This window comes from Siphateles boraxobius, unplaced genomic scaffold, assembly GCF_051911475.1.
Source record: "Siphateles boraxobius isolate OS27281-9 unplaced genomic scaffold, OSU_SipBor_1 29, whole genome shotgun sequence".
In the NCBI taxonomy this organism is placed as follows: Eukaryota; Metazoa; Chordata; class Actinopteri; order Cypriniformes; family Leuciscidae; genus Siphateles; species Siphateles boraxobius.
Genome location: NW_027508908.1, coordinates 15,402,469 through 15,424,652, shown reverse-complemented (window position 1 = coordinate 15,424,652; position 22,184 = coordinate 15,402,469). Strand labels below are relative to the sequence as shown.

The following is a 22,184-nucleotide window of genomic DNA, read 5'->3' as shown; positions in this document are numbered from 1 at the left end:
CTGTCTGTCATATCTTTACCTTCCAGAAGAAGAGTAACGGGACTGGTATTTCAGCATCAGATGAGCGGGTGGACTATGTGGTGGTGGATCAGCAGCGAACGCAAGCACTGAAGAGCACACGAGAGGCCTGGAGTGACGGACGGCAGTCGACGGAGACAGACACCCCCAGCAAAGGGCCCAAATGACACCCACCTCTTTCCTCTTTTCTGCTTGGTCAGGACTTGTGGGAGGCCGAGGAATGGAGGATGTTTGATTTTAGATACAGCTGTGTGACAGCGACTAGGTCACAGCTACCAGATCAGCTAGTTTACACTGCTTCCTGCTAGACGACAGCACCCAAGCAGGGGAGAGCTGATCCGAGGGATCCTCATGTATAAGCTGACAGACTCGAAGTAAGATGGACAGAACAGGGGCTGAAGGACTCACGATGGCTTATTGGCTGAAAGCCCAGTAAATATTGCGCTAACAGAGCAGCATTATTCGTACTATAAAGATACACACTGCCCCTCACCCATCCACTCAGACAGTTTCTGATTCATGGATATCGTTTTTCCCCCATCAAGGTGTTAAAGCACATTATTCCATGGGCTTGGGGTGCATCAGGCCTGTTTAATTTGTCAGTTGTTTTAGTTCTGTTTTCACAATGTTCCATGTTCACAAATCTGCCAAGGTGGGTTTTTAAGATGCGTTTTATGAGGCCAAAAACTTTTTTTTTTTCTTTTTGGTGTATATAGTTCCATGATAATCTGAAACCTTTAGACATCGAGGTTTGACTTGTTTTCCATTTATTTTATTCTTTTGGGCCTCAAGTGTAATTAGGTAGTGCAATCAAAAGGTTTTGAGTTGCTTGAACCGTGAATCTACTTAGGTGAAAGAGTTAGTTTGTTTGAAAATTATTTTCGTTTGCATGTAAGACAGCAGGCAGACTGTATAAAGTGTTATGTACATTAATAAAAGTGTCCTTTATTTGTATCTAATATCTAGTATGTTAAGGCTAAGGTGTGGATTCTGCAGGATAGAAGTCTACACGGTCTGAGATGGTATCAGAAACTATGAAATGTTATTGGTGGAATCAGGAACTGTGATAGTTGTTAACAGAGAAGAGAATTCTCTAAGTTTTTGTGTGTTTTATGTTTTTGGTTTTATTTTCTCCTTTGTTTTCAAGCAAGGTATCAATTTACAGAAAGCGCCGAGGTCAGGTACTCACTGAAAGGTTTAACAGAGTTTGTTTATTTTATTTTATTTTGCAGCCATAGATGACGTCTTTAGTGTTGCAGTTCGTATGTTCTCATAGAAACCTTTTTGAAATTGCTTACGACGCAATATATTATTACAAAGGCTTTGTGCTGTATGAGATGCCTTCATAGAGGGGAGGAAAAGCCGGTCAAGTAGTTTCAGGAATTTTATTTTGTTTCCGCATTCTCTGTGTGACTGCTCTATCAATGCATTTTATTGCCACTTCGATAATTTATTTCAGATGGAGTTCCACAGCTCTTGGAAACTAACTGCCTTACCATTGCAACTTTTTTTGAATGTTGTAAATATTTTAGCTCAAGTCCGAATACAGAATACATCAGCATAGAACTTTACTGTGTGTGTAAAATAAAATAGCTCTACTAACTACAAACTATTAAGCCGAGAAGACACTTGAAGTGTTGCAACATCGTTGGTGGCTTCTGCTGTATATATCAATAGGCTTTCCAAGCATGTCTTTTGATTCAAAGCTGTGCCTATATTGTTTCCCTTCTACTCAAATCTTTTTTTTTTTTTCTTTGAGCCACCAGACCCTGATGCTTTATAATTTTTTTTTTTTTTTTTTTTTTTTTTTTTTTACGAATCTGAAAGAAATGTACATTTTAAAATAAACTCAATAAAAATGATACTTCAGGAGATTACTGCTGACATTGCAACTAATGGAATCTGTGATGATTTGTTTTCAGAACTGTAATTTCAATGGCATTGAACATAATGGGTTAATATTACAACCTAAATGAACGGTGCCCTGATGGATATCGGTCCCTGTAAGTGAGCCTCAACTGCAACCACAACACTTATCAATGCACTTGGAACTAGACACAGGAACATGTTACATGACAGAAATTCAACTTGTCACAGGTTATAGAAGGCATTTATATTTTAAACACTTAAGCACTTTATAATGAAACAAGTATCTTGACAGAATTCCTTTCATCAGCAATAAAGAAACAAAAAGACAAACAATTCTCAAAAACATTCTGTCATATTGATTTTTTTTTTAAACAATGCTAATGGTATATTAGCTGACAGACTTTAAATCTGTTGGGTTTCAAACTTTTTTGTCCTGGTGTTATTTGATGTTAGTGATTTCCATTATAAGGTGAGAATTAAATGACAAAATGTTGGCTGGTTTGTGTCTGACAATTAAATTAATACATTGAAAATAACTAACATTAAACAATAAATTGAAAGAATTATCACCAACTGGGAAGCCACAAAATAAAATGAAAAACTAAAATGCTAGTATCAGTTTAAAACTATAATTTGAATATTCAGCATTCTTTGCTTCTATTTTGTAAATCTGTAATGATTTTTTTAACATGGAAAAAAAATGTACATGTGGTTCACAAGTTTTCAAGTTTTATCAGGGTGTATTTTATGTACTACCTTTTGTTAACACCAGTCTCTCCTTTTTCAGATAAAGAATAGGCAACTGTGTACACACAGAATTAATGTGTGATTCTGAACCACATTTTAACATCCTGAAAATGTATAAAAATAAGTACATTCTGAATAGTTATGAACTTGAACATCATGCTCCCTTTGCATAGCAACACATCGATTATGTGGGAACGCTGGCCTGTGCTCTTATACACATCAGTTCATGTCATGGAACATATAAAAATAGATACATTTATTACATAAATGTTCGAAGAAGCCAGTTCTTGCATCTTTCAATTTGCTTAAATCTCACACACATATTCAGAAGAAGAACCGTTACATATTGAAATTAAAATGGACTGATTAAAAAAAAATGAAAATAGAAGACACTATGATCCTTAACATTTAAATTGCCTGGATAACTGCTGAGATTGCTGTTTTGAATCTATTAATCTCCAACATATGCCATTCATGCTGGGGGTACATTTACCATTTATTTTTTTTATATTTTTCTATTTATTTATATAAGTAGTTGTGGAGGTTTTGTTTTGTTTGTTTTTTTATTTGGAAAAAAATCTAATGAGTTGATTTATATATAATGAAGCAGTACTTGTTAAATTTGCAGATAATTTGAGGTTGACAAAAGCTGAAGCACAGATTCACGGTTTGTCTGAGCCGGTTTTCTGTGGCCAATTCTGGTTCACAGATCTACTGATTGGAGCACGCTAAAATAAAATTAGTACTACAAAGCTCAAACTTAATCTTAAGAGAAAGGCAACAAGCAAGCTCCTTTTGTTTGACCAGGTTGTATGAGGAGTCTTGAGTTAAGATGTCTTCATTGAAGCTGTGAAACCTTCCCAAAAAAAAGCCATATATTGGATGGTGTCATTTGGCTTTAGATCTCAAAACATTTCTGTCTCCATAAGTTCAGCTGCTTCTTGACAAGAAAGCACCATGGTGAGTAAGTCTTAAATGACATGCCAGGAACAGAGCAGTTTAAACTTCAGAGCTGTCCACATTGTGTCTTGTGGGCTTTTTCTTGTATGCTGTGCAGGACGAAGTGGAATAAGGTGGGTACTTTTTCTCTTTCCGCTTGCATCGCATCAAGAGAACGACCAGAACTACAACCAGGCACACCAGCAGGATGAGCCCAGCCACCCCGAGCAATGTGGACATGCCAGTAGGAAGAGAGAAATCTGAACCAGGCCCTTTACCCAGGCTCCCCTCCACCAGCGGGTGCTCTAGGTGAGTCTCACGACCCCATGGCTGGCTCACCCGGAGTCGGTTTGAGCGGTCGATGGTGATATGCTGTATGTTGGTGCCTCGGTTATTCTCAGCACCGATGCCAAAAGCTTCTGGGTCGGGTACTGCACGACGATTACGAGATTGGGTGCCAGGGTCAGCTACGGCGGAGGATATAGCGTGGTGGTACTCAAGGCTTCTTTTACCAATGCCTCGGTTGGCGTTCTCTCTAGAACGGAGGGTATAGATGGTGTGGATGAACCATTCCCGGCCAGCAGCGACCTGAGGAATTAAACATTCTTTCTTAATATTCTAGATGAAAATTGGGCACCTTTGGGTTTCTCACTATTGTTATAAAACATGGTGAGTCTCTGACCTGGAAGAGGGGAGATGATGACAGGGTGAAACCATCTGATCCAGTTTGTCTGACCAAAGGCAGGGCTTCAGGGGTATCCAAAGCCAAGCTGGCCTCAAACTGGACATTTCCAAAAGTGGTGGCCTGAGTTTCTGGCTGAGCTTTGTCCTTAAGTTCAAAGACCAACATGTTAATTGGTGATAAACAATTTATTTTACATGCAGTTACTTGAAAACACCCAATCTATGAGCATATTTTTAATATCTGGATGTTTTTGTTGTTTTTTGTTGTTGTCAATTTTCAAAACCAAATTTTCAAGGTGATACATCTATCATATAATTTAATAATAAAATTATTATACTTTTTTTTTTCAATTTATTATATTTTATTATTATTCCTTTGAAAAAAAAAACATCAAAACTGCTTCGAAGCTTATTCACATTTGAAAAACTTTTGTCTGACATCGTATGGTGCAACAAAAATGTGCAGAAAAACACCCCCCAAAAGAGGAAATTATATCATAGAGGAACTGCAGTCCTTCAAGGCAGTGCCAAGCTCAATAAGTTTCTTAATATAATTAATTTGGCCAAGTTAAGATTGTAAATGTCATGTGGAGCAGCTAGCCAGAGAGAGACAGAGAGAGTGAGTGTGTGAAAAGGGTAAAACCAGGAGGGTTTGAAGAAAAAAACCTTTTGCAACCACATACAATTTTTGCAGACATCAAAGTGTCAATGAAAATGCCAGCACCATTTTATAAATTGAATCTTCCTCTATTCAAATTAAGATCCACATTCACAATGAATGTTTGTATGAAAGGTAAAAAAAAATAAAAAATCAGATACCAGGATCTTGAGTCTGTAAAGCAGGGATGGAGCATCAGCCAGGCATCCATACTCTTTATTGGTAGGGTTGTACTTTGGCACATAGCCATCCGCACCAGTACAAAGGAACACTTTCTCTATGCTGCACGAGAAAGAATCGCCCAGGTTCTGCACTGGGTCCACCATCACACGCCCAAAGATCTTAGAACCTAGGAAAACCAATTTGATTCAAATAGTTTTACACTCAATACAGGGACTGAACGAATAATGAATTCAGACCTTCACCTGAACTGAACTGAAATAATTATATTATTATTGTTCTTGGATGTCTATTACCTTCCATGAAGGCAGTGTCTGTGCCCTCTCCAAAGCCCATGGAGCCATCAGACAGCCACAGCTCCTTTTTCGACAGCAGGAACATCTGTGTGTTCAGACTAAACTCTGCTGCTACAGGGTCACTCACCTGAGAAACAACACAAAACCAGCAGATGTTTATGCATCAACTATGTACAGGTCCTTCTCAAAAAATTAGCATATTGTGATAAAGTTCATTATTTTCCATAATGTAATGATAAAAATTAAACTTTCATATATTTTAGATTCATTGCACACAAACTGAAATATTTCAGGTCTTTTATTGTTTTAATACTGATGATTTTGGCATACAGCTCATGAAAACCCAAAATTCTCAAAAAATTTGCATATTTCATCCGACCAATAAAATAAGTGTTTTTTTAATACAAAACAAGTCAACCTTCAAATAATTATGTTCAGTTATCCACTCAATACTTTGTCGGGAATCCTTTTGCAGAAATGACTGCTTCAATGCGGCGTGGCATGGAGGCAATCAGCCTGTGGCACTGCTGAGGTGTTATGGAGGCCCAGGATGCTTCATAGCGGCCTTAAGCTCATCCAGAGTGTTGGGTCTTGCGTCTCTCAACTTTCTCTTCACAATATCCCACAGATTCTCTATGGGGTTCAGGTCAGGAGAGTTGGCAGGCCAATTGAGCACAGTAATACCATGGTCAGTAAACCATTTACCAGTGGTTTTGACATTGTGAGCAGGTGCCAGGTCGTGCTGAAAAATGAAATCTTCATCTCCATAAAGCTTTTCAGCAGATGGAAGCATGAAGTGCTCCAAAATCTCCTGATAGCTAGCTGCATTGACCCTGCCCTTGATAAAACACACTGGACCAACACCAGCAGCTGACATGGCACCCCAGACCATCACTGACTGTGGGTACTTGACACTGGACTTCAGGCATTTTGGCATTTCCTTCTCCCCAGTCTTCCTCCAGACTCTGGCACCTTGATTTCCGAATGACATGCAAAATTTGCTTTCATCCGAAAAAAGTACTTTGGACCACTGAGCAACAGTCCAGTGCTGCTTCTCTGTAGCCCAGGCCAGCTTCAGCCGTGCTTCTGCCGCTTCTGCCGCGGTTTCTGGTTCAAAAGTGGCTTGACCTGGGGAATGCGGCACCTGTAGCCCATTTCCTGCACACGCCTGTGCACGGTGGCTCTGGATGTTTCTACTCCAGACTCAGTCCACTTCTTCCGCAGGTCCCCCAAGGTCTGGAATCGGTCCTTCTCCACAATCTTCCTGAGGGTCCGGTCACCTCTTCTCGTTGTGCAGCGTTTTTTGCCCCATTTTTTCCTTCCCACAGACTTCCCACTGAGGGGCCTTGATACAGCACTCTGGGAACAGCCTATTTGTTCAGAAATTTCTTTCTGTGTCTTACCCTCTTGCTTGAGGGTGTCAATGATGGCCTTCTGGACAGCAGTCAGGTCGTCAGTCTTACCCATGATTGCGGTTTTGAGTAATGAAACAGGCTGAGAGTTTCTAAAAAAGCCTCAGGAATCTTTTGCAGGTGTTAATTAGCAATTTAGTTAATTAGTTGATTCAGATGATTAGGTTAATAGCTCGTTTAGAGACCCTTTTCATGATATGCTAATTTTTTGAGATAGGAATTTTGGTTTTTCATGAGCTGTGTGCCAAAATCATCAGTATTAAAACAATAAAATACCTGAAATATTTCAGTTGGTGTGCAATGAATCTAAAATATATGAAAGTTTAATTTTTATCATTATGGAAAATAATGAACTTTATCACAATATGCTAATTTTTTGAGAAGGACCTGTATATTCGTTGTGATTGACAGGATTAGATGAATATGCTGTTACCTTATGTTTCTTATTAATTCAACTAGGCTACAGACCTAATATGTAAACTACATTACTCTCATAATGTAAAGGTAAATGAAGAAGCTGAAACCAACCTGCTGGAAGCGGATGTCCATGTCGAAGGTGAGGCGCTCCCTCGGGTGGCACACAGGGGGTATGCTGAACTCCCCATTAGGTGAAGCGCTACATGGAATCATCTTCACAGTATAGGTGCCAGAATAGTCTCTCACCTACATGCATATACAATCAGTTCACCTTTTTAATATTAATAAAATGTATAACCAACATCCATGAATTGTATGACTGACAAGATGTAAATTGAATAAAAGGTAAACAAATAAAAAAATTAAAATGGGACTAAACTTACAGCAAAGTCAGAAACAAAGCTCCATTGTTGCATTGGCTGGTTGTAAGTGGGCTCAGTTCTGACCAGGGAGAGAGTGAATGTGAGTCCAGGGTGGTCCGCTGACATTACCATAGATGACAAAGTGGTTCCTGAAAGACAATACACATCCCAGACATGTCAAATTGAAAATAAACAACTTCATCTTGATTGAATGCAAGTGACTGTGAATATTATTTTATATAAATGTACAATCACACACTTAAAGATACTGTAGGCTACCTGATATGTTTTTTATTATTTCTGGGCAAAATGTTTTAAATCCCAAATAATATATTTCAAAAGCAATCAACAGGCTTTATGATGCCATCTACTGTTTATTATAGATGATTGTAATAGATGAAAAGCTCGTTCCAGGGATGGAAAGTCTTGGCCAATAACATGCTCAGGAAAATGGGGGTTGCACATATTGAACTCAGGGACAAAAATTAAAAAAGGAGCTAGTACATTATGAATAAATTTTCCAAACCGTGTTTTTGTATTATCCTGAATCATACGGTCCACATACTGTAATAAGTGTTTATATTCAGACTATTTTAGACTGGTTTGCGTACTGCTGCGGAGTAGCCCAGTACCTGCGTGAGTCGTCATAGACATAAACAGAGAGAAGTAGCTCCGGCTACAATGTTATTCTGCAAGACGCATTTAGTTCTGTTTATTAACCGATAGAGCGCCAAAAGTTAAGGACTGCAGCTTTAATAATTTACTCAATAACAACAATATTATATTTTATATTTTTATAATTTAGTAATTTTCTGTCTAAACAATTTTTTTTTTATCTACAGAAATCATATCTTTTGCCAGTGTGCAACTCATCGACCAATCAGAGCCCACACCCCAATAAAAGTTACTACCGCTTGACCAATATAAAACGGAGAAGATAAATGTAAACAGATATGAATTGGTGCCGACTGACGAAGAATTCACCATCTTTAGTTTGGAAGAATATAGGACACTAGGACCGTGAGAAATGCATCGCATTCGCAATGAGCTAATTTTTAAGTAGTTTCATTGCAACACACAATAAATGAATGTCTTAAGTTCATTTGACTTGCGCTCCAAAACAAACCCGATCCTAACCTACTGATTACGTTTCAACTTTACAGTACATTTACAAGCGGAGTGATACAAGCTCAGATAAATAACTGAGACAAGGATCATTTATAACGTGTGTGTGTGTGTGTCCATATACTCTAGTAAAGGGGAATGCCAAAATATACTACAGACAGGCTATAAAATGTAAAAACATTTAACTGAATTTTGGTCAACAATTCAACACCAATTTATTTTTTATTACCTCCAAAGTGGGAACTAGAAATGGAGAAAAAAAGTTGAGGGAGTAAAGGTTAGTCAGGAGGGTATTGACAGAGGAAGTTTACTGTCGTTTAACAGTCGCAGTCTAGGCGACTGTAGCTTATAGATTTACCTCTTTGGGGCAGAGTTTGACAACACAGTGGAAGAGAGTTAAAGGATTGCCTGTCAGCAGCTATGTGTGGGTCTGTTTCCATCTGAACATTACCTGGGTGAGACATGACAAACTGTCCCCTAAATCGAGCCTCAGTCTTGAAGTTGACGACAAGACGTCCTTCATCATTTATTCTCATGCTGGTGGGATACATGGCACCTATAAAAATAATTAATAACAAATAAAAACCTCAGACAGGTAGGCTAACTGTCATTAGCATTAATTCTGTCTCTACATTAATTTGTATTCATGTCTATTTGAATTCACCATGTATTCAAATTTCTGATGCATGGTGTTCAATATGGCATTTCGATACTACCTTGTAGCTCAGCCTCTGGTGGGCTTCCAATACCATCTTGCCATAAGATGGCAGTGTCATACACAAAGGTAAGCCGCAGCTCAGAACGTAGGTCAAAATGTTGCCAGCCGCCAACCGCAACGGGAGAGTGAAAGACATAGGACACAAACAGAGGCACCCGCAGGGTTACATAGGACTGAACCAGATTCAGCACCTGCAGACACAGGAACAGAAAAAAACACCAAATGTAGCCAAACATTTTGACAAGTAGCTTAATCAAGTATAATGTTTCAAAAGATTTCCATTTCAAATAAAACCCTTTCTAGTCATTAAAGAATACTGAGAAAAAAATCAGTTTCTACAGAAATATTAAACAGCACAACTGTTTTATGAAATGTTTCTTAAGCGCCAAATCAGCATATTAGAATGATTTCTGACGGATCATATGACACTGAAGACTGGAGAAATGACTGTGGACAAAATCAGCTCTGCCATTTACATTTTAAAATAAATATGAATGGAAAATGAATTTTAAAATGAATTTTAAAATTGTTTTCTATTCTTACAATGATTTCACAATATTACTGTACTATTGAAATGCGGCATAAGAGTCTTCTTTCAAAGACATTAAAGCAACACCAAGTAACTTTTCCTCTGCGGTTGCCCTACAAGTTGGAAGCGGAATTGTCCATTACCGCTGTCATAAATAATTTAGCCTACCGCAGCCTACTGTTGCACGCGCACGCACATGCTCTGTTTATCCAATACTCTTTGGAATCAACAATGGCCACAGACAAGGTAGAGTATGATGCATGATTTTATGAAAGTAATGATGTATTGCGACATCACAAACGAGCAATTGTAATGCTTGCTGTAAAGCAGGTCAAATTAGTAGTTTTCTTATGTCTCAGAACTACAGAAACGCGACCTGATCTGGCAATCTTACATAGCGTGGATATATCAGATAAAGGACCGCAAAGCTGTGGCATAAGAGCATTTCACCATGTCACAACTTGTTGAACCACTGAAACGATTTTGGAAAAAAAAAATTAAGGTAAAAAATCTTTCTTAGTGTTTCTTTAAATCAATCTTATTGACCTCAAACTTTTTGAAGGAACTTTAAATAAGCAGAGCTTTGAATGATTTCTTCTGAAATCTGATTCCTGAAATACCTGTCCATCTGTGCCAATCGATCCTCCACAGTCATTCAGCAGCTCTGACATGTCGTAGTAGCTACTGAATTCCCACAGACATGCCTCGAGGTTAAGGTTGCGGTAGAATCGAAGGGAATTGGTGCTACGCATGGCCACGCTGTACTGGTACGGTGAAGTCTCGCCAATAATTTCTGGGTTCTTTGTGGCGTCGGTGATAAAACCATGTGCTGTTTGGATCTCGTTGAAATCCAAAAGGTTAGAGCAGCGGTGGTTTCCCACTCGTGTGCCATCTGGACTAAGGGTTAGCTCAAAGTTTGAAAGGGGACGTGTGGAGATAACAGGCAGCATGCCTGAGGAAAAACAATGCAGTTTAATATCATGGATTTTATAGACATTTTGATTGATATTTGCTTACTCAATATTGCATTGTGTGTGATGGAGGTGGTCACTCACCATCCATGTGTGGCATAGTAACAGTGAGTTTGATCAGATTGGGGTAGTCAGGGTCATCTGGGCCAGTGTAGCGGATTTTAGCTGAGAACGGTTCAGCACCCACTGTTCCAGGTATACGAGGCTGACACAGTCCTAAGGATAACAGACACCTTGATTTAACTTTCAAAACAATTCATTTTCCTAGACACCCCAGAAAACAGTAAAACAAACCAACATACAAACAAAACATTGTGCTTTCTTGAATTCGGTATTAGGAGTAATTCTTAAAGAATTGAGCAGCAATCCAAATTGTGGTAGTTACAAGAGCCTCACCTTCCTCTCGGCTGATGACAACAATGGGCGAACTAAGCTCCAGCCCAGCATCTCCATTGGCGTTGAAGGCTCGGGCGGCACACTGTACACGGGAACCAGCCTGGAAGTAGATGGAGTCCAAAGTGATGGACTTGGTGTTAGTGAAGAAAGTGTTGGTATCCACTTCACGCATGGGGCTGGTGACTCCATCCGGCCCACTGGGGGCACTAACCATCCAGCGATACTGAGTTAGTGTGTCATTGATTTTCTCCACTGAACAAATGGAGCCAGTCTTGTCAAAGTCAAAGTATTTGGGATTGCAGGCCTGATGGAACACAGACAAGAAAACAATCAGAATTATAAAAGTTTTGTAAGAATGAGAGAATAAACTTGCAGAAATACACTGAACAAAATTATAAATGCAACACTTTTGTTTTTGCCCCCATTTTTCATGAGCTGGACTCAAAGATCTAAGACTTTTTGTATGTAAACAAAAGGCCTATTTCTCTCAAATATTGTTCACAAATCTGTCTAAATCTGTGTTAGTGAGCACTTCTTTGCGGAGATAATCCATCCACCTCACAGGTGTGGCATATCAAGATGCTGATTAGACATCATGATTATTGCACAGGTGTGCCTTAGGCTGGCCAAAATAAAAGGCCACTCTAAAATGTGCAGTTTTACTGTATTGAGGGGGTCCGAAAACCAGCAAGTATCTGGTGTGACCAGCATTTACCACATCTCCTTCGCATAGAGTTGATCAGGTTGTTGATTGTGGCCTGTGGAATGTTGGTCCACTCCTCTTTAATGGCTTTGTGAAGTTGCTTGATATTGGCAGGACCTGGAACACGCTGTGAATACGCCGATCCAGAGCATCCCAAACATGCTCAATGGGTGACATGTCCGGTAAGTATGCTGGCCATGCAAGAACTGAGATGTTTTCAGCTTCCAGGAATTATGTACAGATCCTTGCAACATGGGGCCGTGCATTATCATCCTGCAACATGAGGTGATGGTCGTGGATGAATGGCACAACAATGGGCCTCAGGATCTCATCAAGGTATCTCTGTGCATTCAAAATGCCATCAATAAAATGCACCCGTGTTCATTGTCCATAACATATGCCTGCCCATACCATAACCCCACCGCCACCATGTGCCACTCGATCCACAATGTTGACATCAGCAAACTGCTCACCCACACGACGCCATACACGCTGTCTGCCATCTGCCATCTACAGTGAAAACCAGGATTCATCCATGAAGAGAACACTTCTCCAAAGTGCCAGACGCCATCGAATGTGAGCATTTGCCCCATCAAGTCGGTTACGACAACGAACTGCAGTCAGGTCGAGACCCCCATGAGGACAAGCATACAAATGAGCTTCCCTAAGATTTCTGACAGTTTGTGTAGAAATTCTTTGGTTATGCAAACCGATTGTTGCAGCAGCTGTCCAGGTTGCTGGTCTCAGACGATCTTGGAGGTGAAGATGCTGGATGTGGAGGTCCTGGGCTGTGGTTGTTAGGCTGGTTGGATGTACTGCTGGTTGGTTGTACTGCCAAATTATCTGAAACACCTTTGGAGACGGCTTATGGTAGAGAAATGAACATTCAATTCACGGGAAACAGTTCGGGTGGACATTCCTGCAGTTAGCATGCCAATTGCATGCTCCCTCAAAACTTGCAACATCTGTGGCATTGTGCTGTGTGATAAAACTGCGCCTTTTATTGTGGCCAGCCTAAGGCACACCTGTCCATATCTTGATATGCTACACCTGTGAGGTGGATGGATTATCTCGGCAAAGAAATAGGCCTTTTGTGTAGAAAAAGTCTTAGATCTTTAAGTTCAGCTCATGAAAAATGGGGACAAAAACAAAAGTGTTGCGTTTATAATTTTGTTTAGTGTAGTTTCCACCCCTAATGATATTTCGAATCATATTCCACAACATTCAATTTATGTTTCAATTACTTCATTAAGACCAACTCCCTTTTTGCAAGGTTTATTTTTAATGTTTCTTTATTTGCCATACTCTTTATATGATAAGTGAGAGGGAAACGGTAAGTATAAAATGAAACAAATCTCAAAAAGTGATTAACTGAGAACATCATTGGCATCACTCACCGTGACACACACAACAGGATATCCAGTTGGAGGGTGGGGATTGTCTTTAGCCCGAATCGTATCATCATACAGCAGCAACGACACCACCTGAGGCACTGCTGGGAAGGTGACATCAGCCACACTATTCATTTCTTCGATGTACACAATAGCCTTACTCATCTACAGAAAGTTGGAGAGGAAGAAAACAACAATTTAGACTATCAATAAAATTTTAGGAACAATAGAGTATGTAAGACCTACAATAATATAAGCAGCGGTAAAAACACTATCCACTCACTGTGAATCTTTTTTTCCCCAAGTATGTAATTGACATGTTTATGACAAAATATTGTTATTTTCTACCTAATAATAAATTAAAGAATATTGTGTATTCCTAAAAACACTTATTTTTTTTTAAGAATTAGAACGGCAATACAATCAAACAATTCCAAAGCCTGGATTTTTTTTGAAGAAGAATAAAGTAAGATGTTCTTAAAGGGTTAGTTCACCCAAAAATGAAAATTAAGTCATTAATTACTCACCCCCATGCTGTACCAACCCCGTAAGACCTTCGTTCATCTTCGGAACACAAATGAAGATATTTTTGATTAAATCTGAGAGGTGGATCACTGCTACATAGGCTGCCAGAGGGAATGAAACTTGACGGCCCAGAAAGTCATTAAAGAACATGTTTAAATATTCCATGTGCCTACAGTGGCTCAACTATAAGTTTATCAAGCGACGAGACTACTTTTTTCCCGAAAAAAAAAAACATAATAACGACTTTATTCGACTATTCCTTTTCATTCCTTGTGGGCCTGAGACGAGAGTTCAAGAGATTTCCACGACGCATGCGCGAGAACTGAACAAGAAGTATTAGAAGAAGAACGTTCTCTTCTCAGTTCTCGCGCATGCGTCGTGGAAATCTCTTGAACTCTCGTCTCAGGCCCACAAGGAAGAAAAGGAATAGTCGAATAAAGTCGTTATTATGTTTTTTTTTTCGGGAAAAAAGTATTCTCGTCGCTTGATAAACTTATAGTTGAGCCACTGTAGGCACATGGAATATTTAAACATTTTCTTTAATGACTTTCTGGGCCGTCAAGTTTCATTCCCTCTGGCAGCCTATGTAGCAGTGATCCACCTCTCAGATTTAATCAAAAATATCTTCATTTGTGTTCCGAAGATGAACGAAGGTCTTACGGGGTTGGTACAGCATGGGGGTGAGTAATTAATGACTTAATTTTCATTTTTGGGTGAACTAACCCTTTAAGGAAATATTTGAGTCAAAGTACAAATTTGTATTTTAATATTTAAAATGTGTATAGAGCTTTACTACTTATATATAATATAATACTTGTCTGAGACGTGGCTTGATGTGTGACGTGTATGAGTGGGTGACCCAAGTTCAAGCTCTCTTCTCAATTTAATTTCCTTCCGTCTCTCAGGCTGTCACTTTCAATAAGATAGCAAAAAACACCCCAAAATGGCTCTAAGGCCTTGACTGTGGATTGTGTACATGTTCAATAGGGCTGCATAATTAATCGAAATGAAACAGCACGCAATTTGCAAAGGCTGAGATTATTTTCTGCGCAGCTTGTCAGTGCAGCACGGCTGATCGGTAGTAAATGCTGCTCCATCTGAAAGCCAGAGGGCACTCTTGCTCGGTTCATAAATGCTTCTCATGTTTGGAAAGATGTTTGACACTTTTTCAAATGCACGTTATAAGTGACTCAAACTCACTGCTTTCAGATGGAGTAGAGCCATATGTCACTGTCAAGCTGCGAAAATAAAATGAATAAATAGCAATAACCCAAATCGGTTTAAGCGTGTTTTCATGTTAATTGCAATTAATCGTGCAGCCATACTGTTCAATGTATAACACTGTTTGGTCACTGTGACCATTGAGGCCCATTTACATCATACAGACTCCTCTGAAAGAGATTGGAGACAGCGATGGGCTCTTGCTGACAGAGGCAGCTGCTGCATGGCTATTTTAGCAAGAGAGGCACGTTAGCGTGTGTCTATGTGAATGTGCGAAGTGGCGTCTTTGGTGCTATTTTTAGAGATGATGGTCTCTGACCTGTGTCTCAGCCACCATATACTCGTCAGGCTTCATGTGAACAGTGAAAGCCTCACGGATCTCTCTTTGTCCATCATACAGTACATGGATCTCCACCACATGCTCTGTCTCACCCTCCTTAAATTCCACATCTGTAGGGACATACAAACAAAGATGTACAGAGAGGAATTAGATAACCGTTCTGCTTATCGGTTACTGTAATTGTATCAGATATCCGCTCCTTTTGTTCAGGATTTTCCATACTTTATTGATCACATTAAAATGATTTCTGCTAGTATTATGGCATCTCATGGGATTTATTGGTATCTCATGGGATTTATATTTTGTAGCCTTTGTGAGTCTTCTGCTGACCTTGAGAAAGGGGATTGTAGTCCTCTCCTGATGTTGCAGAGCCGTCCTTGGTGTGAATTCTCACCACAGAGACCTTGGAGGTGTCACCCTGACGTAGGACAGGAATCTTCACTACAGCAATCTCTCCAGGAAGTTGTGGCTCTCTAACACTGTATTTGATCTCACCAAACCTGATGATGGACTCTGAAGTGGAGAAGTCGATTTGTTTTCTGTGAGATAAGCTCATCAAGAACATAATGCTGATGTTTGTCAAGAATAAAGAGGAGAAAAAAGATACTCACTATCCTTATGGTCAGTGATGGTGACCAGAGCTTCTTTTTGTTCTCCTACTAAAGCTCCATATGGTGATTTGCTCTTAGCTGTCCCCAAAACCAAGCGGAACTCCTCATCCTCTTCATGAACCGTGTCATCCACTAAAGTCACAACACATGGCTTCTCAATCTCCCCTGTAAACAAAGAGATACAAAAGATGAGCAAATCATGCAGACATGAATGAAAGGTCAAGGAACATGTTGAAAAAAAAGGACCTGGTAGGAATACGATGATGGATGCGTCAGTATTCGGTCGTTCATCATAATCCATCATGACTTGGGCAGATCCCTGGCGAGTGTAACAGAGGACTGTGGACCTCTGACTAATGTCGCCACTGCGGTACACCATCGCCTTCACCTCTCCATCAGCCTCATCCACCTTGTACTCTTCCTCCCTAAACTGGACTTTGGGTACTGCAGAAATACACAGCAGTTGAAAATAGTCAGCATCACACATCAGTGTGTTTCAGTTATCTGCAGTTTAATGCCTATCAGTTTTTTTTAAGTTTCAGAGGACATTAAATTTTTTTTTCATAGATTTGTGTTAATCCTTTACTCACAGTCTGTGACAGTGTCATTAATAGTGATGACAGTTTTGCTAGGCTCTCCAAGGACTGCGTTCATGGGCATACGCAGCACCAGCTCAAACATCTCTGGCCCCTCCAGCTCTGGCTGGCCCAGGTCATCGAGAATAGTCACACGGAAAGTCTGCATGGTCACACCTGGTGCAAAGTCCAGGTTACGGCTGATTCCCACATAATCTAGACCCGCTGGACGGGAAAGTAAAGGGTTGGGGAGATATAATATGCAGGTGAAAACTTCAAATAAATGAAAATGACTGATTAATTATTACCTAAAAGATTGTATTTTACCAAAAATTAAGATATCAGCAATTGTTGTTTTTGACAACTCTGACACTCTTACTGATATCTTACCCTCTGCTGAAACAGGGTCACTCTTCCTGGAACGGACTGTGACGGTGGCTGTCTTCGAAAGGTCAGTTCCAGTCCTCCACACTTTCACCTCCACATAACCATCACTCTCATCCACCGTGTACTCGTTCTCCCCAAAATAGAAAGATGGCTCTGTACCAAAAGGATTTTTTTTTAATTATCATGTTCTTTACCCTGAACCTTTACCTTTTTTGCTTTAAAGCTCCAGTAGGTAACTTTTGTAAACAAATATTTGTTAAAACTGTCATTATGTCCTGACAGTAGAATATGAGACAGATAATCTGTGAAAAAAATCAAGCTCCTCTGGCTCCTCCCTGTGGTCCTATTGCCATTTGCAGAAATACACCGCTCCCGGTCAGAAACAACCAATCAGAGCCAGGAGGAATGCCTTAGCAGTGTCAATCACGCTTGTGTACGTGCTGATCACCCCTCTCTTGCACAGCGCGAGCACGTACCATCGTTCATGACTCTCCTGTTCGAACTCGTTCATCCAAATGAACAAATCTTTTTTCGAGTCATTTCATTCATTCAACGAACGAAATGACTCGAAAAAAGATTTGTTAATTTTGATGAACGAGTTCGAACAGGATCACGAACGTGCATCACAGAACAGAGCAAGGCGAGCATTTGTGCTTATAAAACTTAAAGTTTTTTATTTATTTTTGAAATGACCGATCATTTTGCTACATAAGACCCTTATTCATCGTCTGGTATCGTTTAAAGCCCTTTGAAGCTGCACTGAAAATGTCATTTGGTCCTTGAAACGTTTGTGTCCTATTGAAGTTCATTATATGGAGAAAAAGCCTGGTATGTTTTCATCAAAGACCTTAATTTCTTTTCGACTGAAGAAAGAAAGACATGGACATCTTGGATGACATGGGGGTGAGTAAATTATCAGCAAAAGTTTTTTTAAAAGTGAACTAATCCTTTAACGTTATCTTACTAGCTATTTATAACTTATAGAAAGAGTGCAACGTTATAAAGTTACATGTATTGCAAAATACATAATGATTTGAGGACCAATTTTGTAGTCAAAGTATGGGCAGGCCATAGTCAATGTAAAGCATATTGTTGATGTTTCGTCCCTATTAGTGAATGTTCCATAACTGTTTATAATCCGCCGTCATTGGTGGTCCTGCTTACTAGCCTGCGCGTTCACGGCAGGCTCCGCTGTGGGGGAGGAGGTGTGGAGGGAGGGCTGTAGCGCAGCAGAGAGCAAGGGGGTTGGACCCATAGACATCATATAGATAGACGCCCTATCGACCGCTACTGCCTATTGGCGCGGACGAGCCGTGGGGCCGCCATCTTAAACCGGTCACCCGCTCCGCTCAGTGTAATCTGTTTGGCTGGTGCAATGAGCTGTCAGCGCATTTAATTAATCATATCTCACTGAATACCGAACTGATTTTCACGCGGGTTTTTTTGCTGCAACGGTCATACACGTAGCTACGATACAGGACACATTGAATATTTTACTCACAAAATACAAACAACAGTACGGTAATGTTAAATGTTAAATCTTACTTGTGAAAAGTAATCCCCGAGTGATGGTCCGCCGATTTGAGCAGGAATATGCTGCACAGTGCTCTGGCATCTACTGCTGCTATGCAACGCAAATAGGAGTATGACCGTTTTAAGATGGCGGTCGAATTTCTTGCGCCACAGCGGCCAATAGGGCATCTAGTCTCTATATGATGTCTATGGATGACCTGTAAGTTGTGCTTGTTCAAATTTTCAGGCTAAGTCAACATTTTCTCAAAACTCCCTACTGCAGCTTTAAAGGGACTATTAGTAAATTTTTAGGTAAATGTCCCCAATGGTGTACAAATACCTCTGCCAGTTATCTGATTTATCCTCGTAAATGAAGAATTTATTATATTTATATACATGGGACGGGTAAGTCTAAGGAGGCTTCCATGTACTTCCGCCATCTTGAAAAACTATAATAGCAGAGAGGGACAAAAAGTACGCCAACGCGTTTCCACAACGCGTTTTCGTTCAGAGCCAGCGTGACGTAACTGAAAGCAGCAGAAACGGAGGAGCAGAGCAGTGAGAGGCGCTTGTCACTTTTATTTTTAATGGCGCACCATAACTATGCCAACCCACTGGATAAGAAATCCTCTTCGCCAAAACAGACCAAAAATGATTGTAAAAGGAAACGTGACCGGAGGATACAAAAAACACGAGTGAATATCGGGATAGCTTTTTCCCAGTGGAAAGAGCTAATGCAGGAGAAATAATTCAAAAGAGACGCTGAAGTTGCCTGCTTTCTCCTCGACAGGTAAGTAAATGTTACAGTCTTAATTAAATTTTTTTTTAATTGCTTGGTTGTTTGCTTCATTATATAGACAGAAGAACATTTACAGTTAAAAGTTAAACAGGCTTTTTGATGAATAGCAGCTATTGAGTAAAGTAGAGAAGGCGCTAAAAAAAGTTTGTAAGTTTACTTTTGTAAGCTAGAAATTCGATACAAATTTATTTTAATAGAGCAGATTGTTCTTGCATTGTTTGCATAGCTAAGTCTACTTCAATTTTTATGTTATCTGATATTTTCTGTTATTTATCATTTATAATGTGACCTCACATTGAATAATACAGACGCATAAATTCTGTAACGTTATAGCTCTTGTAGCTGCATGCCGGGCATCTTTGTCGTCGTTGTATATCTTCCTCGTCGTCCACCTCCTCGCCTAGATCCCACTGATCCACTGCTTCTCTGTCCTCTTCCTCTACCTCTACTTCTTCCTCTCCCTACTGTTGAATCATCTGATGATGATATTTAACAATGCACATACTTCAAAAAATATAACGAGTAAACAAGGCATAACTACTAATTACAATAGTTCATGTCTTTGACAGTCATTACTTCATACTGTAACATTCGTTTGTTCGTTGTGTCAATTGGAAGTTTGTTTGAAAATGAAATAACAAACCTGTTCACCTGAAGGAAAACTCGACGAAGTGCTATTAGAAGACATCCTGTCATAGCTTTTTGGTACATAAAGGCTACCGTAGATGCAACACGCATCATCAAACGTGAGGCGCTGGAGAGCACAATTCGTTTAAATGTAAAATACAATTTCACCGCTAGATGGGAGTAATTCTTACTTAATGTCCCTTTAATGACAACAGAACTTAGGCTAATATACCTCCACAAGTTGGCACAAAACCTGGTAATCCAGGTCATCTAGAAAACCAGTCCTAACAATTGTTTTCAAGTAGAAATCACCAGACTGTATAAACGAGATGTCAAATCAGTCACACAAGAATTACCCATGTTTATTGATAGGGGATTTGCCTATTTGATTTGTTTTACTCTTTATGATTGTAAAACATTTTATCTGAATGTCCTGCTTTAAATGATAATAGGCAATGTTTTTATTTAGAAAGTAAATTATAGACTTTTTTTAAGTTTCAAATTGAAAGTTTTTACAGTATATAACTGTTTTTGTTATTATTTGCATTAATTAAATATTATTGTTATGATTCTTTAAACTTTTATTACCATTGAGTTTGCCATGAATATAGCCTTTGATATTGCGTTAAATTATGTCATCCAGTATGATTTGATAATGTTCTGAAGAACATCTTGTGCTTCAATCAAAGCAAGTGCATCTGAACTAATCTAAAAAAAGTGAAAATATTAAATATTTCTTACTTATTTTACTGCATAATGATTCATTATTTAATAATTTTAACCCAAAAGCTACCATAAGAAAAGCTGAGAGTTGCCATTTTTCCCTCAGATTTGTTAAGTCATGTTTCATCACACACGGAGTTGTTCTGACCCATTTGTGTGACAGCACAGGAAACTTACCATCATTTCTAATGTGCTGTCTGAGTGTTGAAACCAGACTGTTGTGTCTACTCCAGTCAAGATGCACTTGCTGAGTGTTTATGTTTGTGTGTGTGTTTGGGAGGTCAAAGAGGCTCCCAGAGCGATACCAGCATCATGATAAATGAATGCAGAGGGGATAGGCCCTTCCAGGGTGGGGGTAGAGGCCGTAAGTTTGAGGGGGCATACAAAGAAAAAGAAAAGAGTAGTGACACCTCCATAGACAACAAATCAGAGAAACAATAAAAAGATTCCAACTCTGGCTGGCATCCAGACCACAAGTCTATCCAACATCCCCCCCCCCCCCCCCCCCCCTACAACTAGACACAAATATACCACTGGGCCCTTCCAGACCCACCAAGACGCTGAGCTACTATAAGCACATTAATCTTCACTTGCTTCTTCAGAAAAATAAGGTCTAGGCATGTACATACATTATTTACACAAATATCTTTTGAAGTAATACTCTAAATTATGAAGGGTGGGATTGCAGTTGGTGAAACTGTTTGCAACTATTAGACTGTTTTTATGAGTAAGGAAAAACACTCCGAGGATGATATTTACTGAAAATTAAAAATGAAACAATATTTAAGATATAATAATAATAAGAATAATTTCAAACAGACGGCTGGGTTTTGAAAGGCAAATTCCTGGATGAATCTTTGAACGTAATGAATTCACTTATGTCAAATTATGGTCTTGTTTGGACCATGTTTCTTTTAAGTAATGCACACAAATCCTAAATCCTGAATCAACAGGATGTTCACAAAGCTCTTTCAGTGCCCTCACTGAGGTTTATGGGCCATTACAAAGGTCATAGGGGCCTCAATTGTGCTCTCTCAACTTGTTTTGGGTTATCGTGTTACCATGCTGCCAAGGACAACAGTGGTATGACCACAAAGTAAAGATTGATCGTTCTGTGGCTACCTACAGTATACTTTTAAAGTGAGAATAATAATAAAGAAAGAACAGGTGACACATATCAGTTAACATGGAGGAGATAGTTTTGTCTTTATGAGGATGTAATTTTTTAAATAATGTCATGAAAGGGTTTGTGGTTTAGAGAAAATGCACAGACTATAGTTGGACTACTATACGTATATTTATAGGCTCAAATTATATAAAAAAATCAATTTTTGAATGTAAAAAAAAATTACTGTAAAGACTACATAGTTACAAAAAAAGCTTTAAAAAAGGTAGCACTTTATTTTACAGTCCATTTTCCCATGTACATACTATGCATTTATTATAGTA

The 22,184-nt window shown here is 39.3% G+C and overlaps 2 protein-coding genes across 4 annotated transcripts in view; one reads left to right on the top strand and one right to left on the bottom strand.

Moving 5' to 3' along the window:
• The window catches only part of gab1 (GRB2-associated binding protein 1), a 102,466-nt gene extending 100,574 nt beyond the window's left edge, over positions 1–1,892 (top strand). For all 3 annotated transcript variants that reach the window (XM_077246796.1, XM_077246795.1, XM_077246794.1), the window contains one exon: positions 27–1,892. In XM_077246796.1, coding sequence (XP_077102911.1) covers positions 27–185 — 159 coding nt within the window. In that variant the 3' untranslated portion in view covers positions 186–1,892. The remainder of the gene's footprint in view (positions 1–26) is intronic.
• A 220-nt stretch (positions 1,893–2,112) lies between these two features.
• Positions 2,113–22,184, bottom strand: part of frem3 (Fras1 related extracellular matrix 3) — a 38,916-nt gene continuing 18,844 nt past the window's right edge. Inside the window, exons 7-24 of the mRNA XM_077246734.1 lie at positions 17,078–17,227; positions 16,703–16,912; positions 16,359–16,556; positions 16,113–16,277; positions 15,832–16,014; positions 15,481–15,611; positions 13,422–13,580; positions 11,322–11,625; positions 11,010–11,141; positions 10,575–10,906; positions 9,424–9,616; positions 9,159–9,263; positions 7,604–7,731; positions 7,332–7,466; positions 5,392–5,518; positions 5,077–5,264; positions 4,256–4,402; positions 2,113–4,161 (exon numbers count right to left, since the gene is read on the bottom strand). Of these exons, the coding sequence (XP_077102849.1) occupies positions 3,634–4,161; positions 4,256–4,402; positions 5,077–5,264; positions 5,392–5,518; positions 7,332–7,466; positions 7,604–7,731; positions 9,159–9,263; positions 9,424–9,616; positions 10,575–10,906; positions 11,010–11,141; positions 11,322–11,625; positions 13,422–13,580; positions 15,481–15,611; positions 15,832–16,014; positions 16,113–16,277; positions 16,359–16,556; positions 16,703–16,912; positions 17,078–17,227 (3,515 nt within the window). The 3' untranslated portion in view covers positions 2,113–3,633. The remainder of the gene's footprint in view (positions 4,162–4,255; positions 4,403–5,076; positions 5,265–5,391; positions 5,519–7,331; positions 7,467–7,603; positions 7,732–9,158; positions 9,264–9,423; positions 9,617–10,574; positions 10,907–11,009; positions 11,142–11,321; positions 11,626–13,421; positions 13,581–15,480; positions 15,612–15,831; positions 16,015–16,112; positions 16,278–16,358; positions 16,557–16,702; positions 16,913–17,077; positions 17,228–22,184) is intronic.